General features: G+C 39.5%; 1 protein-coding gene across 1 annotated transcript in view; it reads left to right on the forward strand.

The window, feature by feature from the left end:
* Positions 1-1,397: 1,397 nt before the first annotated feature.
* The window catches only part of LOC134542935 (uncharacterized), a 335,320-nt gene continuing 319,903 nt past the window's right edge, over positions 1,398-16,814 (forward strand). The window contains exon 1 of the mRNA XM_063387545.1: positions 1,398-1,896. Coding sequence (XP_063243615.1) covers positions 1,833-1,896 — 64 coding nt within the window. The 5' untranslated portion in view covers positions 1,398-1,832. The remainder of the gene's footprint in view (positions 1,897-16,814) is intronic.

Below are 16,814 nucleotides of genomic sequence, written 5' to 3' on the forward strand. Positions count from 1 at the left end.
TATACATACGGGTGCATGTGGCAACACGTGGGTTCGCCATCTTGTTGACTTGGCTCGTGGCTGTAGCAGTTTCTGCATGCATGTGCATTGGACTTTCTACTTGCCAAATTTCCGTTGTGTAATGCGTGCTTATTTCATTACATTTCTGGTGCATACTAAAATTTCACCTTAAACGTGCCTAAAGAAAAATAAACTTACAAAAAACAGCCTATGATAATTCCAGTCTAGGAATAATGTCACAGGTTGAGTCGTTGAGGCATTTACATGCAAAGCGTTCGGTACTTCTATTGTTCGGCTAGCCCTGAAAAGTCAATAACGCCAACTTGTTAAACAGAATCATAGATAATTTTAAAAAAAGGGAATTTTTTTATCTTTTTTTTCTGAAATGAATGCTGTTCGTATATTTAACACTGTTCGGCATTATTTTAAAGAATTATACTACGTTAAATTTCGTGTCCGAGTTTCATATTCTACGTGTGTTTGCCACATGAGAACACGCGACTTTGCTCGTTACGGAGCACTGGCAAGTACTGAAAGACTCGCTCACTTTTTTTTTTTTTTTTTCAAATGACGTCGTACAAAAGTAATTCGGCGAGTCCTTCAAAAACGTTCTTTTCGAGTTCTTCAAACTCGTCGGCGCCTCAAAACTGAAATAAAGGAAGTAGGAAAAAAAAAAGAGAAGCCATCGTTACTTATATTGACTTTCCCTCCCTCTGCGTCCTTTTTCTACAAGCTGGGACAATTTGTTCGACTTGTTTCATCACCCGCCGTTGCTGTACCAACCGCTCCCTCCCTCCTCCTTTTTTTTTTGTCTCCCCCCCTCCCTCCATCTCCCCTAACGATCGTCCCGACGCCCACACGATCCCTTCGCCAGTGTCATGTCCTTCATTTCGCGGAACAAGGAACCAATGGGAATGGGGAATGGGCGCAGTGGCCTTCAGTTTAGGAAGCGTAGAACAAAAAAAAAAAGGAAAAAGAATTATCAGAAAAGAAAGAGGGGGAAAAAAAAGGAGAGTTGAGGTAAGAACACACGCCGCGGGAAAAGAGAGGAGGACAAAGGAACACAAGTCATATGAAGATTAACTGACATTCCTGTAGGAGACGTAAATGTGGAGAGAGAGAGAGAGAGAGAGAGAGAGAGAGAGAGAGAGAAAGTCGTGGGAGGGATGAAGGGTGACAATTGTCATGGAATGGGAGTTGGGGTGTGGCACAAGAGTGCGGCGGGCGAGAGAAAGAAATAAAAAATAAAAGGCGCGTAACATTTAGCTTGAAGGGAGTAGGGGAAGTCAGGATTGAGGAGGGGTGTTAGACGTCCCGCGCGTGCGCGGCGCCGGGAGGGGAAGTAGGGGAAGTGTCCCAAAGGGCTGAGGAGGGGAGGGAACCTTGCGGTTGACAGCGGGGCGGTAACTTCAGTCAGTGTTACCCGCGGCGCCGCCTGCGGAGGTTATTGTTGGAGGAGAAAGTGTCGGTTCGTTGTGGGTCGTAATTCGGACTTGTGCTGCAGACTTCCGGTGGAATACCTGAGGCGACCTGATGTCTCTGGCTGCGTGCGAGTGTTGACAACGCAGACTGAGAAAGAATTACAAAGGGGAGAAAAAAAATGCCAGACGTTCGAATTTACTGGAGTCGGGAGGTTTCCGGATTCGTTGATAACCAGTAGCTTCGTCTGTCTCCTATTATTTTATATATATTTTTCAATTTATCTTTCGTTGTTCAAGTTTCATCCCCTTCTCCCTTAACCTTCTTTTTTTTTTTCTTCACCCGCGTGGAATTCCCCCTCCGTGTTTTTTTTTCACCACCCCGTTCGTTCGGCGCGCCTGAGTCAATCAAGAATGTGGGCGAGACACCTGTGGATCCTTCTGTGTGCCCTCACCCTCGACGGATTTTGCCCGCAAGGTGAGTGAAAGCCAGACCTCCCCGCTGCGACCGGCGGCGTATACGCAGTGGCGGATTCAGGAATTGAACGGTAATTGTTCCTTATTGTTAGGGGCATGCTTATTTCGCGAAAAGATTCCAAGACTGGCTGAAAGTTTAAACATTGTAGCATCGCCTGTGTTTCTTGATTGAGTTTCTTTCAGGTATATGTGGATTGTTACAACATTAATCACAGTAATTCAGTGCGGAAGCAAACGCATGCTGAGTGGCTCGGTCAAATAAGACGACTTTTCTTGCAGACGGCCGCCTATCATAAGGAAGAAACCGCTGGTGCGGGTATACCTTGTTGCAGTCTAATAGGCGTTCCGATTTATTCGCGAAAATTGCCTGCCCTTACTTATTGTGTATCCATTTGAGTTTTAACATTATTATTTTAACAGTATTAAAATAAAGAATGGAATATGATGTATTTGTGATTCAAAGCTGTATAATTACCAAAACATGTTTGATTGTTAAAATATGTCTAAGGTTTTGTTCCTGGCCAGGGTTCGTACGCCTCCTTAATTTCCTTAAACAGTTCTTGACTTGATTTTCATTGCCTAAAAGCCCTTAAATATTATTTTTTTTTTCCACCATGGATCATATAAAATTTCTTAATAAACACGTTATGCAAGTATTATAAAAATTAAAAACACATTTTGCTGTGTGTTTTTTTTTATTATTTCGTTTTGAACTTTGTGAACTACTCAAATACTCTTTGTGCCTGCGTTTCTTTTGTCAATGGTGAAGTAGATGATTTTTTTCGAATAAAAAAACAATACTTTAACTTAAGGTAAATTATTAGTAAAAATCATTGATCTATTGATATACATGTATATCTCGAGACATTATATCCTTAAAGGGCTCCCAAAAAACTCCTTAATTTTAATTAGTGTAAAGAAACTATGAACAATCCAGGGAGCAGTTGTTCTGTGTAACATATCATGTTGCATTTAAACGTAAATATTTAAATAAACTAAGCAGTTTAATGAATGTGTTTGTGATTTGAAACTGTACATTTACCGAAATATTTTGATTTTTAAGACATGCATAATAAATCTTTGATTTAAACTGGATGGATACGCAAAAATGAACGATTATCTTCTTTTCTTTACAAGGAGGTTAAGGGACGAATTTTAAAAATATAAAAATAAAAATAAATAAAATTAGAATTCGTGTATTAAAAAACCTACGTCAACAACAAGAAGTTTGGACTATAACATTATCTGTCTCAACTTAAGTCACTTCCTGTGTAACTTGTTGTTACAGATGTTGTGGCAGCTCAAGATGTATCGCCACGAATAACCTACCGTCTTCACAGAAATATTACACTCGTGCGCGGGTATTTCGTTGACAACGAGGCTGTTTCCATTGAGGTTATCCACCTATGTAGTGTATGTCTGTTCTGAAGTTGAAGCAGAGACGTAACTAGACTAGTTTCCACCCGTTGCAAGAACTCATCTTGAATCCCCCCCCCCCCCTACCAGGTTTTTTCAACCCAACGGAACCAAAACCTTTCCCGACTACACCTCATATTGCCACCGCATATTAATTCCACTATTCCAAATATTTTTTATTTAACTTAGATGGCAATTAAGTATATTCATTTGCAATCATTTCATTTTCATTACATCGAAAGTTGGATAGTAAGCAAAAATTACAAGTTTTAAAATGTTTGACTATATACATGTATGTACCTCTCGAAAAAGTTAATCTTTTTTTTTTTTTGCTGTGTTTAACACTACGGTATTCAAGTAAATATCCATAGTAAAAAAAAACTGCCAGTTTAGCGATCTCCTCCCCCCCCCCCCCAAAAAAAATATATACGGCGCCCGGGGCACAAACCCCGAGTCTGCCCCACTCTAGTTACGACCCTTAATTGAAGTCGCGATGTTTAGCAATTGGCAGGCAAAAAAAAAAAACCGTCAGACGTAAACGTTTGTTGAATAGCTTAAAATATCAGCAGTTCATTATCAAGAAGAAAGAAAAAATAATGTTTTGTTATAAATTTGTAAAGGGAGAGTTAATGGGAATCGTTCTCATTACGACTTAAATCATCAACACGCCTACTCCCTGACTTGTTACCTCCGTGCTCGTCGCTACAAACACAAGCGCAACGCCGGGTGAAAGATCGTGGAAGCACTCTTATCACGGCGCTTTGCCTCAAGTGATATCTGGAGACTGTGGCTGCATCCGAACATTAGTCTGCTGGATCACTCAGCTAAGGGATCCACTGAAGTTGCATCGTAGTGGACGAGGCTATCTTTGCGTCGCTTCCGCATCCTCGCAAGGGATGCCGATTCATCTCTGCATGCGTCCGCTAAAATCGGGATTTCTATGGATGCGACACACGCATCTATTAGCTTCGGAATAGTGTTTTATGTTGTTTGGACATAACATTGCTTCAAATTTTTGCCATAAACGTACACAGTTTAATTTATAGCTTGAATAGAGACAAACTAAAACGTAAATATAAATATTGGCGATAAAAATACAGGGGTCTTTAATGCTCATTATAAGTATTATTTTATATTTTTGGGGATTCATAACAAAATTTTTATTTTGATCGTTAACATTCATAACATACACGCTACATTAATATTTTTATTTTGGTCGTTGTTATTAACATTTTGCTGATTCTCCGCGGATATTACGTCTCGAAAGGGCTGCGTGCATATTAGTACGACTAACTATAAACAGGTGGTGCTATGTAGTAGGAATCACATAACTATCATATCTTCAAAACCTTTACAGATATCACAATAAAACAAACACTAAATAAATAGTGGGCTTAGTATATAAATTTCGTTTTTAATTTAAGTTAGTAGCTCAGAAATGTTCGAGTTAAATCATTTCTTACAGAACGACAAAAAAATTTTAACGTTCGATTTGGTTTAACTAAATGATTTGCTTACAGGAAAAAAGTATAAAATATATAATCATTTCAAAATCCCAGATAGAAACTTCGAATTATTTTTATTTATTTGTCTTGATTTTAATTTGGCTCACATTAATTCATGCACAGAATAAAACGAATGTGACAATTAGGCTTAATGCTGGACACTATAATACTGAATAAAACACTTCCATAAAACATTTTGTTTTAAAATTTAATATGAATTTAAGTTTTCTTCCTTTATGATGATGATATTTTATGTCTGCTCAAGAGTTGTAACTGGTATTTTGGTTTTGCTGCGAACCAGTGAAAAGCTGAAAAAGAAGCGACGATCGCAGCATTAGAATTCCGAAGCAATTATCGGAACGCGGCCTGAGTTCATGAAATGTGTGGAAGAGTGTACGCCTCTTTCGCGTTAGTGGAAGAAAAATGTTCCTGCGGGGTAAAAAAAAATTAAAGAAAAAATGTTGTGTGCTTCCAGGCATAGAGTTGAATCATCGCATTGAGGGTGTTTGTAACACATCAAGTTTTTCCAAAAATAATATCACACACAAACTACAAAGTTCAGTGGAAATAAGATAGTAGGTAAAATTTTTTTTTTACTTGGTGTTAGTTTATAAAACAGTGTATTTGTCTAAAAGGTTATATTTATACTTTTCTTTTTATTACAAAAATTGTTTGGATAATGGCTTAACAGATTCGTACATAACATTAGGCTTCCTTTTAGTGAAAACAAGCTATGGTACTGGTTTTACAAACGACACAATACAAAAGATACTTTAACTTACCATTTGTGCTTCATAGAATCGCAGAATTCTCTGTCTGCCTGCTCTGTGGTTAATAAATATTTACTTTTTTTTTTTTGGATTCTCACATCAATCCAGAAGGATACATTAAGGACATTCAAAACGCTTAAATTTCTGTGTCGCGTGATCTTCAACGTTACATAATGACACAGACATTTTGAGGCGTTTTCTTTTAGTTTAATATCTATTTACGAGTATTTTTGTGGTAGATTTCAAAGAAATGCTACCTATTGTATCCGTTACCATAGTGCGAATAACTGCTGCAGTTTTTCTTAAATCACTTACAAACCGATACATAAAATATAGTAGTGGAAAATCTCGGTCGATTTCGTTAATCGGAAACATCCGAAAAAAGGGGTAGAAATGGGGAAGGTTTAAAAAAAAAACAGAAAAATCGTTTTAACTCCCCTAATATGAAAAATATCACATCCGTTTTAACGGTTTATAACTAGTAGGAGTAATGCCAACATTTTTTTTTCTGAATAAATTTTGATACGTCTAGCCATAAATGCAAGGGGTTGAAAAAACAAGGGTTGGCGGACACAAAAAAAACCCTTCATAGGAAAAAAATCGAAATCGTACAAATTGTTTATTAATCTTTTAATTATCATTTAAACTTTTATCGGAAGCAATTTTTCATTAGAAGAACCATTGCTGCAAGGGGTTAAAAATTAAGGGTAAAAGTTAAAAACAATTCATAACTCCCTCAGTGACTACACTATCAAATCCGTTAAAATTGTTTGTAAATCTTATAATTTTTGCCTAAAAATGTTGTCTGAAACAATTTTTGATAAGACAAACCATTGTAACAGGGGGTTATAAAAATAAAGAATACAATTTTTAAAAAATCATAATGTACGTTCCACTGTTAAATCCGTTCTGTTTTACTGTAACACCTTAAATTATTAAATCCTGGCCGCCTCTCTATATGAACAGCTAACCGCAAAATGGGAACACATCGCTAAAGTTAAATTTTTCAGGAGATGAAAAAATAACTGTATAAAAATGTTATAACAATGGGATGTCTAACCTTTCTTTATATTCAATATGTCATATAAGAAAAAAGATTCTGAAGTAAACATGAATTTCAAAATGGCTTCAAGCCTATAGTTTTTAATAAATACGATTCCTTTTTGCAGTAAACGATTTTATCTCCATAAGAGGAATCATATGTGAAAAAGTCAATTTGAGATTTTTGACCACTTGTTTCCTTTTTGCAGTTGGCAGTTCACATGCGTGGGGGGGGGGGGGGGGTGGTCAGTCGCTATGCTCTGCGCTTTCGGAACGTGGGGTCGCTCGAAATGTCATAATCACGGACTATTAACCCCGCCCCCGGCTAATGCGCGTGGCGGGAATTCCCTTCTCCTCCAACACCATTCCCCCCCTCCTCGCTATTTCTCATTCTCCTTCCGTGTCGACATGGCAGGGAACATGCTTCCGAGCGCATGATGTACAACACACCCCTTTCCCCCGTGCACACAACTCCCACGCCACGCCCCCCGACACGCCGGCGACAAATAACACACGTGTATCTGCGGCCCGCCGGGAATGTGACGTGTTTCGCTGTCCGCCTCGCCGTACAGTCCGTGACACGGAGACTGCCTCAAATTTTGACAGTCCTCGAAAGTTCCGGCGCTTTTTAGCCGTGCGCGAGGCTGCTGTTGTTACGAAAGTGGATGCGTGTTCCGACGAAAATGAATCCTTCAGAAAAGATCTTCAAAACATAGTGGTGTTCTGATATCCACCAGCGAAGATGGAACCCATGGACGATGCATATGTCCTTGAAAGGCCGAAATAGAAGTATTTATTAATGAGTAGTGAAAAAAAACCGAATGTATTAACGGATTGTTGGCTGTAAGATACGATAAAGAAGAGTAACAAATGCTCTTATGTCTCACTTCTGCCCAGAAAGATATCTGTTGTGGTAATATTTTTCTTCCATATCCCACAGACACTTGTTTTAAAATAAAATACATTAATTTTTCTACATCCGTTGTTATGATCTATTGATAGGGGCATGCATATTTCGCGAAAAGATTCCGAGACCAGTTGAAAGTTAAAACACTGTAGCATCAACTGTGTTTCGTGATTGGGTAGTTTCTTTCCGATTTATGTCGATCGTTTCATAATCAATCACAGTAATTCAGTGCGCAAGCAAACGCGTCCTGAGTGGCCCGGTCAAATATGGCAACGACTTCTCTCGCAGACGGCCGCCAATCACAAGTAAGAAACCGCTGGTACGGGTACACCTTTTTGCAGTCTGTAAGGCGATAAGATTTTTTCGCGAAAAATACATGCCCCTATCTATTGATAACCTGCAATAAGCTCGTGGACGTCACAAATAAATGCGCAAAATCCAACTGGTTGAACGACCAACATGTTCTGAGGTGTTCGTGCGCAATCTGCAGAGGCAGTTGCAGGCAGCGTAAACACTTGCATTTTTTTTTCGCATTGTTTGATAGTTCTTACAGGAAAACTCGTCAGAACCTTTTTTCGTCAGAACACTCACATACACTGTAACCGTAGCCTTAGCGATTCCGCTGGTTTATACAACTCTGAAATTTTTTTTTTTAATTGCTAGAAAACAGGAAACACTAGAGACCAGAAAACTTTCGCGGATTCATTTCGCGATAGGCAAAAATTGCAAATACGTATACCTTTGAGCTGCTTTCGAATTGGCTCACTGTTCACATGGACGACTCTGGGCCAATGAGAAACCCTCAATCAAAGAGGCAAACCAGTTGAGATGACTTGCAAGTCAACAGCCAATGAACTGGCGTTATATGCCCGAGTGTACAGGGAACTGTGTAGAATATCCTGAAGGTAATCAATCCAAAACGCGAAATGTGTTTTGATTATCTTTCCCACGGGTTAAAGAAAATTTATTTAATGAATCACCAATTAAAATTTTCGTAAGAAATACTCAGTATTATCTCGAAAAACGTATTTCTATTTCATACAAGCCAAAATAACTATAGCCATGTGTTGTACAAATTTATAATATATTTCTTGAAGAATTACAAACTATTTATTTGCAACTACTTTTGAAAGGAATCTGTTGTAAAATTATACTTTAAAATAATCCTGTGCAAGGGGTTTTCTTTCTTACAACAGTACTCGTGAACAAAAATCACGTATGGCTTTTAAAGTTACTGTTTCGGAAAGTGGACATCACTGGTATCGCTTACGAGAGCTGTTACATTATGGGACAAGTTGCATGAACCAGGCTTCAACAGGGTATCAGCGGTCGGAGGAGGTATCTAAATAATGAACATTGTTGCTCGCGTGAAAGTTATGGTTTCACGACAGTGGTTAGTTTTTGATTAATTACTAGCTGCAGTATACCCGACATTATCCGGGATACGACTTCTTTTTAATTGTTGGGGATGGATTATTTTAAATATCATATAGACAGTAGATTTAATTTAGCTATAAAACAAACGACCAAACAAACATGATTTTTATACGTATTTTACTTACGCTTAACGACTCTTCAACACATGAACCAACCTATGCAGGGGTGTATCTGTGTTGGCGAGGCGGGATGATAAGTGCGACGCTCTTTGGTGCTTCTAGCGCGGTGTCATCTCTGAAATGGTGCGCAGTCTTCTCGTCGTGCAAAGAACAATTACGAGATTAGAGCGGTAACAGAAACATTAGGTGGCGGAGGAATGAAGATAAAAGTGTAATGTAAGGCTCTTGTGTGCTTTCGAGAACCTTTACCGTCATTTATCTCTCTTCACTCTCCTAAAAATACAGTTCACAAACGAAACATGGAAACTACACTACCCATTCGTCCTCAGCGCAATCTTAAATGTTTTCGTAAACAGACACCACTCGGACGTGTGTGTCCCGGCAGGCGTGGACCAGTGTCTTTCCCAGTGCACACATCGCAACTACCTTTGTTTTCAATTTAACACCCTCCGCTGCGTTGAAACATCCGCGCCACACCTCCCACGCTGTTTGGAATTCAAGGGTGCGATATTTCGGCGTTCCAGCTCCAAGTGCGCTGTCGCGGATGCACTTATCTGAACTGCGTCAGCCCCTGTGCGGTAGACGGAGATTTGTTCCCCTCGACGGGGCGTTAAATCACCCCAGCAAGTGCACGCGCACGTCCGCATTCCTCCCCGGCTCCCCTCCGCGGTAGCTGGCACGCGAGGAGATTGCGACGTGCGCGTCGCGAAGGGTGCGGTGTGACACTCACCGGTGGGGGTGGGACGAAGAACGGTATTCCAAGACATTCTAGCGGACGTTTCGCATCCATCGATACAAATGCTACGGCAAAAATACTAGAGATAGCAGCACCATCGCAATATATATATATATATATATATATATATATATATATAACCAATTTTCTCAAGTACTTTTTAGGTTGCGATTATTTCTTGTTACGACCATTAACGTGCAAAAAATGTACTCCAGGATAGTTTCGCTATTATAAAAGTTTCAATTGGCACACCGATACGCTTGGTGCGTCACCCGATGTTCACGAAATTAAACATACAAGAGTTAATGGCGCCGGACGCGGGTCCTCCATCTGGACGAAATCACAAATAAAGCGAGCTCTGCGCATGCGCGGAATTTGGGCAACAGAATCGGCAACGGATGGGACACCAAAATCAGCTACTTAATAATAAGGAACTGGCCGTGTCCTATCGTGCAATTGGAGTACGGTTAGGGAGCAGGTGTAGAATGTTCAACACAAATAGCCTTATTATTACACGCTTTATATTAGCTTCACCTGTATGTTTGTTTGTATGTTTGTAACCGACTCCTTTGCACTCGATTTTGACCCACTTTCAACGGACAGATTTAATCTAAACTTCGTACACTTATCGAGGACCGGTGACAATACACTCATTTAATAAGTTCATCTCATTATCCTGATTAGGATCGACAGGATTAAATAATTTCCTCACCCAGCCTCTGTGTGAGAGCAAGTGAGACAACCGTGCAGTCGGCGCATGCGTACCGTCTACCTACTTTCCAGCTCGAGCACTCGGGGTATTAGTATTATTACAAAATTTCCTCGACAGTTGATTTGTTGGCCGATCGGATTAAGGCGCGATAATGAATGAAAAATACTAGTATTATTGTGAAAAAATAGTGGGGGGCTTTGTTCCATATTTATCGTACATCGAGCGCCCGATGGTAGAGCAGCCAACATGTCATCGGAAGGCTCTGGGTTCGAATCCCAGTCCGGGCTATCCGAACTTTTCTCACATATTCTATACACTCTCATTGAGAAGGTCCTTTCCTCATCCTTTCTCAATCCTTATCCTTCCCAAAATTCCTGTTACCTAAATGTGGAACGTTTCACGTAATAAATAATCCGTAACTCCCATCCTTTCCTGCTTCACAGCATTAATTTCGTACAGTACATGTAAGACTGGTCGATATCACTTGTTCGTCAATAACCTTATACCATTAAGTCTCACTGTCTATATTGATAACGTTAAAATCTTTGAATGGCTTCTAAAATCGAGATTTCACTATCAATACAGCTGTACGCATAAATAATTACGGTTACTTACAGTTATCACGGAATTAATAGTAGATTAGAACAAATAACAATTTTAAAACAATTAAAAAACACGCTTTTATAAATAAACCAAACTAAAAAGTAGAAAATAAATAATAGTTTAAAAAACTAAAAAAAAATACGTTTTTATAGAAAAACCAACTAAAAAATTGAAAATAAATTTTAATCAATTTGAATTAAAAATAGTGTAAAATAAAAATTAATGTATTTTATTTAAAAAAAAGCATGGGGTGCCTTTTAATATATTATCAAAAAGATAATCCTACTACTCATATCTGTCAATAAAATAATTATAACTATTGACACTATGCACCCCACGCTTTTTTTACAATAAAATACTTTTTTTTTAATTTTTCACTATTTATTAAATTTTTTATTAAATTTTATTGCCTTTTTTAGTTGGATTTTCTATAAAGGCTTGTTTTTTTAGTTTTTTTTAAACTATTATTTATTTACAATTATGTTAAGTTTCATCGTTTAGTTATTCTGTTTGCCGTTGTGCACCGTAAATTTTCTTTGTAAATGGAACAGAAATATTCATGTAAACTTACATATTTGTTAATTTGTACATTTACATGAAAATAACTGTATCACTACAAAATAATGTTACCATTTATGCTTCGTTTTGCCCCAGTACCTCCAAAATTTAGTTATTTGCAAACATTTGTTTGAATAGCTTTCCAGTATTAGCTGCTCAAGTTAAGCCCGGTAAAACAAAATAAAGCCAAAAGTTAACATTTCTGTGGCTTTAAAACCAAATAAATAAAATGTTTATACAATAACTTCATGCTTGTAAGCACACACATATTTTAACTAAACATACTTTTTTAATATCTAACATTTATTTCAAAATAACTGTATCATCGTCAGTGCAAGCTCTTATAGAAAAACCAAGAAGAAAAATGTTACGATTTACCTGCGGGTTTGTAAGGATAGCCCAATTAATAGATTTTATTTCACACACAGTTTTATTTATTACCACTACTTGTCACTTACAAATAATCTTCTAAATTAGCAAATAATTAATTACACTTAAAGAAATGTCAATTCCCCAGTCACTCGTTCCGCACACCTCGCTGGGCCGCACCTCTAGCGCAACTCTCGCCGCAGCACCCCTCGTGGGTCTCCGCCGCGGGACTCCGTCGCCGCACTCCGCCGCCGCCGACGACACTTGCCTTCGCCGAGGATCCACCCGACTCCTCGCTCGCAACTTCGTTCGGGACTCCACCGCGCCCGCGACTCTATCGCCCGGAAACTCCACCGCGGGAAAACTCCCGACTCCACTGAACTCTCTCACTCCCTGCCCTAGAACCTTCGTCCAAGGACTTCGCCACTATGCCGCACCCGCGGCACTATCGCCCGGAAACTCCGCCGCGGGAGAACTCCCCACCGAACTCCCAACTCACTGACCCAGACTCAGACTCAACCTCCTTATATAGCCCTTGGGTTCCCGTCCAGAACAATCGGGCATGTCTCCGAGATATCTCGCGACCTTCGCCGTCGAAATGCCCAGAAACGCGTCGTGAGTCCTCGAAGGACGCGGTGGCTGCTCAAAGAACGCCGATAAACGTGTCTGAGTCCTTTTATTCCGCAGTGCGGCATCTTTTAAGTAACCCGATCTGAGGCAGGTGCGCGCTGCGAAGGTCAGGATGTTGCGAGATAGTATGGCACGAGATACCAGGGAGAGGATGCGGGTAGAAGGGGGCGCAGACAGGCCGAACGAGCGCGGCGACGCCAGCACTGCAACCAAGCGCGATCGTAACATTATGTTTTTACTAGACTATATTCCTATATATTTATTGTACAGCGGGACTGTAAGTTTGATTGAAAGAAATCAACTTAAAAATTTGCCAGACGTTATACAAATTATATTTCACTGTTATGCTGAACGAACAACATAAGAAAACATAAATTTGTTCTTTACCGAGGTTACTGCAGGTACTGCACGTGTTAATGACACACGAAACTACAGTAAACTCGTGGAATAACATCATGTCAGTGTTAAGAAGACTGCAAGTATCCGCTCTACCACTCTGGTTCTGGGGTAGAGCGCCTGCTTTGTGACTTGTAGGACCCGGGTTCGCGCCTCGGCTCCTCCAAAGCGGATTGCCCAGACAAAATGGTGGCATTTTCTCTGGTAGGAATACAATCCCTTGTAATAAGTCAGGCTACCAAAGAAACGGTGGGTGGAACAGAAAAAAAAACTTTTCAGGTGGCTTCCAAATGGGGAGCCCGTTTCTTTTCTTGGGCTCCCCATGCGGTGGCCATTCCGGGGGTTTCTCCGGGGGAACGGAGTTTTGCAAAAATATTTTTTTCTGTTTTTTAGTTTTTTAGCGTTTTAGTTTCTAGTAACTGAAGCGTTATCATTCCAACATGTTATAAATAAATCCCAAACAAACAATGAAAACATTTTTAAAAATTATTTTTGAACATAAAATATTTGAATTAAGTGTGTATCAGTCAGTGAGTGGGTGTATACCGATGATGTGTGTTCAACCATTTATTGGTATATATTTTCTTGAAGTATTATTTTTGTGTAATGGAATACCGGCCCAATACCTCTTTTTACCGCGTTTGGACACAAGAGACCATTTTATTCACGGTGTAAACGTATTTGCAAACGCGTCTCTTGTAACCGGAACGTTGGAAGTTACGATGCGCAGCCACTGAGCGTTTCCCAAACACCCATTTTATTCACATCGCAGAGTGGCCAACACTCCCACTCCTTCCGAGGTAACTTTCTCAACTTTTGGGGTGCAATTATGCACGCAGATAAGTCGAGGCAATAAATTTGATGTTCAATGTTTTATTTACGAGGTAAAATTAAGGCCGAGTATTTTGAATACCGCCTGTGAAGGCTATAAAAACAAGAAATTTAATACGCAGCAGTGAGTGGTTGGTATAACGCGCAGTTGCCAGATACACCCAAAGAGCACAAACGTTTTGAACACAACTTTATATTGTAATATATATATTTTTTAATTTACGTAACGGATTTATTTTTATAAGAAACATTTGGAATGAGATTTTGGAAATACATTTTCTTGCCGTATTTCACAAAGAGCATCATCTGATAGTATTTAGTTCAAAAGAGAGAGAGAGTAAATGTTCATAAAAATGCACACTGCAGTCTAAGGACGAGACACTCTGAAAATGCATGGCCCATACACAACGTCTCTCGAACGACCTCGGCGTGGACGCGTTTGTACCCGGGTGTGCCCGGGGCGTCGACGCGATGCGCAGTGAATCCAGCGGCAGGTGGACCGTGTTATAGTTCTCCGCGGACGGCAGGAAAAGATTCACGGCGAAGAGTCAGGGGGGAGAGAGAGAGAGGCTGTGCTAGGAATAGAACGCGACATCCCGCAGGCGGGTGAAAAGCGTCAGTCGCATACACAGCGTGACGCCCGACCGCAGGGCTGTATCGGTCTCGGACGTCAATCACCGGCGCGCTGACAAAGCTCGTCCCCCCCCCCCCCCCTGTGACGTCTGCCGAGCCTCCGACAGTTTTACAGCCTCGGTTAGCATCTGCGCGCGAATCAGTCAGGAACAAGCAGGTGCTATCACTGAACTTCACTACAACTCGCAGCCGGTAGCGTTATTAAGGCCCCCCGCCTACCCGGGCACACACACGGTGCGCAGAGTTTCAGGTAAAACAACGCGATTTCAAAACTACTCAAAGATATCCGAGTGGGGCCGGTTTACGAAAAGCATTTAAGAATTCGCTGAGGGCCGAAAAGTACTTATGATTTCGGATGGCTGAAATGCTTGTTTTGAGAGTAATTTGTAGGCGTATAACAACCGGTACAGAGTCTTGAAAGCCCTTAAGGGACTTTCATTACATTTTTATCTTCATTTCTCCGCCATATAATCTTACGGCCACCGCTCAAATTTCACAGTTCTATGCACGAAGAGAAGACTGCGCGCCAGTTCAGAGCCTTGCGCTCAGAGGCGACACCGCGCTAGAAGCACCAGTGAGCGTCGCGATTATCATCCCGCCTCACTAACACATACACCCCTGATAGACGGGCCTCTTAAGTCAAAGACGATGACTCATCAAAAAGGGTAACTTTCTCGATAGTGAGGTGACAGGATGAAAGAAGGCTACATAAAAATTAAAATTAAATATGTGTTTTTAAATCATATACTTTAGTGATTGATATTGAATACTGGTCCATGTAATTAACATTTATTTATTGTGAATACTAATGATACAAATTGTGTTTTCTTAACCTTTTTATAGCTTATTTTCAAGTGTATTTATAAAAGAGAGATTATGTTCCTGTTGGCCGTTTTCATGGGAGTGTATAAGATTAGGTTTCAGTTTGTATAATTTTTTTGTATTATAATTTATAAATTATTACTAAATTAATAATTAATAAAGAAATAAGTTATTCATATTTTTTTACTAGTCTATGTTTCTATATAATTATTGTGCAGGAAATCAACTAAAAAATTGCTAGACTAGTTATACAAATTATATTTCACTGTTATGAAATTACATAATTCATGCTGAACGAATAACATAAGAGCACATAAATTTGTTCGTTACCGAGGTTAGATGTTACTGCAGGTACTGTACGTGTTAATGACACACGAAACTACAGTAAACTCGTGGAATAACATCATTTCAGTGTTAAGAAGACTGCAAGCATCCACTCTACCACTCTGGTTCTGGGGTAGAGCGCCTGCCTTGTGACTTGTAGGACCCGGGTTCGCGCCCCGGCTGCTCCAAGGCGGATTGCCCAGATGAAATGGTGGCATTTTCTCTGGTAGGAATACAATCCCTTGTAACAAGTCAGGCTACCAAAGAAACGGTGGGGGGAACAGAAAAAAAAAACCTTACAGGTGGCTTCCAAATGGGGAGCCCGTTTCTTTTCTTGGGCTCCCCATGCGGTGGCCATTCCGGGGGTTTCTCCGGGGGAACGGAGTTTTGCAAAAATAATTTTTAGTTTTATAGTGTTTTAGTTTTAGTTACTGTAGCATTATCATTCCACCATGTTATAAATAAAGCTCAAACAAACATTTAAAACATTATTATTATTATTATTATTTGCTTTTGTACTTACATAAATTATTTGAATAAAGTGTGTATTAGTAAGTGAGTGGTTGTATACCGATGTTGTATGTTCAATCATTTATCAGTATATATTTTCTTGAAGTATTATTGACAGTTAAATTTTAGTCACAAACCATTGACCAACACCTTTGTTATGTGGTATTTTAGAAGTTTATTCCTAAAAATATTATTTCTGAAAAATGCATAGTTTACAATCAGGAAGATCGCGCGCGCGTGTACATCATCCAGACGTAAATAAAAAATTATATTTATTTCAACATGAGCATAGCCTTTGATAATTTCCAACACAATCTTATAATTAAAAAATTATCAATTTTAGGCCTCATCAAGCAATGCGTGGTATATATATTTTTTTAAATTATAAATAGACGCTTTTCAGTCAAATTTGCAAATGCAATTTCATGGTATTAGGTGTTCCGCAAAATAGTAGTTTATCTCTACTCTTTAATCAATATATATATATATATATAAAACAAATTCGGGTTGGTTACACCATTTATAACTCAAAGACACCTGGACCGATTTTCATGATCTCTGTTTTGTTGGATTTTTCTCCGCCCCGAGTAGCATAATAAA

Source organism: Bacillus rossius (genome assembly GCF_032445375.1).
Source record: "Bacillus rossius redtenbacheri isolate Brsri chromosome 9 unlocalized genomic scaffold, Brsri_v3 Brsri_v3_scf9_2, whole genome shotgun sequence".
NCBI lineage: Eukaryota > Metazoa > Arthropoda > Insecta > Phasmatodea > Bacillidae > Bacillus > Bacillus rossius.